The sequence below is a fragment of the Eurypyga helias genome, unplaced genomic scaffold, assembly GCF_000690775.1.
Source record: "Eurypyga helias isolate BGI_N326 unplaced genomic scaffold, ASM69077v1 scaffold18635, whole genome shotgun sequence".
Classification (NCBI taxonomy): domain Eukaryota; kingdom Metazoa; phylum Chordata; class Aves; order Eurypygiformes; family Eurypygidae; genus Eurypyga; species Eurypyga helias.
The window spans coordinates 20,796-22,354 of NW_010250992.1; the positions used below are offsets into that span (position 1 = coordinate 20,796).

General features: G+C 61.3%; 1 protein-coding gene across 1 annotated transcript in view; it reads right to left on the reverse strand.

Annotated features, from left to right (window-relative positions):
* LOC104509811 (actin, alpha skeletal muscle) overlaps window positions 1-1,419 on the reverse strand; it is a 1,875-nt gene extending 456 nt beyond the window's left edge. Inside the window, exons 1-4 of the mRNA XM_010151872.1 lie at window positions 1,067-1,419; window positions 764-925; window positions 374-565; window positions 89-270 (exon numbers count right to left, since the gene is read on the reverse strand). Coding sequence (XP_010150174.1) covers window positions 89-270; window positions 374-565; window positions 764-925; window positions 1,067-1,385 — 855 coding nt within the window. The 5' untranslated portion in view covers window positions 1,386-1,419. The remainder of the gene's footprint in view (window positions 1-88; window positions 271-373; window positions 566-763; window positions 926-1,066) is intronic.
* Window positions 1,420-1,559: the final 140 nt, after the last annotated feature.

The window sequence follows — 1,559 nt, forward strand, 5'->3', positions numbered from 1 at the left end:
CAGACAAAGAGCGACCGCTGCCCGCGGCGGGCACAGGGGTGGGCACAGCCCCACGCGCCGGCCTGGGTCCTCCACGCTCCAGCCTTACCTTGATCTTCATTGTGCTGGGGGCCAGGGCCGTGATCTCCTTTTGCATGCGGTCAGCAATACCTGGGTACATGGTGGTACCCCCAGACATGACGTTGTTGGCGTACAGGTCCTTCCTGATGTCAATGTCACACTTCATAATGCTGTTGTAGGTGGTCTCGTGGATCCCTGCGGACTCCATCCCTGGGGGCAGCGGAGGGGAGAAACGCAGGCACAAGTTAAGCGCAAGGCGAGCGCTCTACAGGAGGGAAGAGCTGGTAGGGGAGAGGGAGGCGGGCACACGCACCAATGAAGGAAGGCTGGAAGAGGGTTTCTGGGCAGCGGAAACGTTCGTTGCCAATGGTGATGACCTGCCCATCAGGCAACTCGTAGCTCTTTTCGAGGGAGGAGGAGGAGGCAGCGGTGGCCATCTCGTTCTCAAAGTCCAGCGCCACATAGCACAGCTTCTCCTTGATGTCACGGACGATCTCACGTTCAGCTGTGAGGGGGGAAGCAAAGGCATCAGTGATCGCAAAGGAGCAGCGGGGAACGCTTGCATCTCCCCCACCGGTGTGCTGGGACTCCCCGACCACACGTGGCTATTCCTTCCAGGGGGAGCGCTCACAGGGCTGCAACGGGGCGAGAGGCTGCAGCACCCCTGGAGGTACAAGGGTTGGAAGGAGGGAATAGTGCTTACCTGTGGTGACGAAGGAATAGCCACGCTCAGTCAGGATCTTCATCAGGTAGTCGGTGAGGTCCCGGCCGGCCAGATCCAAGCGCATGATGGCGTGGGGCAGGGCATACCCTTCATAGATGGGGACATTGTGTGTCACACCATCGCCGGAGTCCAGCACGATACCTGGGGAAACAAAGAGCAGCCATCTGAGACGCAGCCCACGCAGGGCCCTGCCCTGGGGGGCAGAGCACTTGTCAGCTGTAGGGGACCCATCCTGGGCGCTCCTGCTTGGGAAAGAGGTGCCAGCAGGACACTTGGACTCACCGGTGGTACGGCCAGAGGCGTACAGGGACAGCACAGCCTGGATGGCCACGTACATGGCAGGGACGTTGAAGGTCTCAAACATGATTTGGGTCATCTTTTCACGGTTGGCTTTGGGGTTAAGGGGGGCCTCAGTGAGCAAGGTGGGGTGCTCCTCAGGGGCCACACGCAGCTCATTGTAGAAGGTGTGGTGCCAGATCTTCTCCATGTCGTCCCAGTTTGTGATGATGCCGTGTTCAATGGGGTACTTCAGGGTCAGGATACCTCTCTTGCTCTGGGCTTCGTCTCCTACGTAGGAGTCCTTCTGACCCATACCCACCATGACGCCCTGCGGGGGGAAAGGGGAGGCTCAGCAACCTGTCCACGGGCAGCACGGGGCTCCCCACGAGGCCCCCATCCTCCCTCCGTGCAGAGGGCCTGGAGGCGGCAGGGACCCTCGGCCACGGCTGTGGCAGAGCTCGGGGGGACGCTCGGAAGGGGACGGCGCCGTACCTGG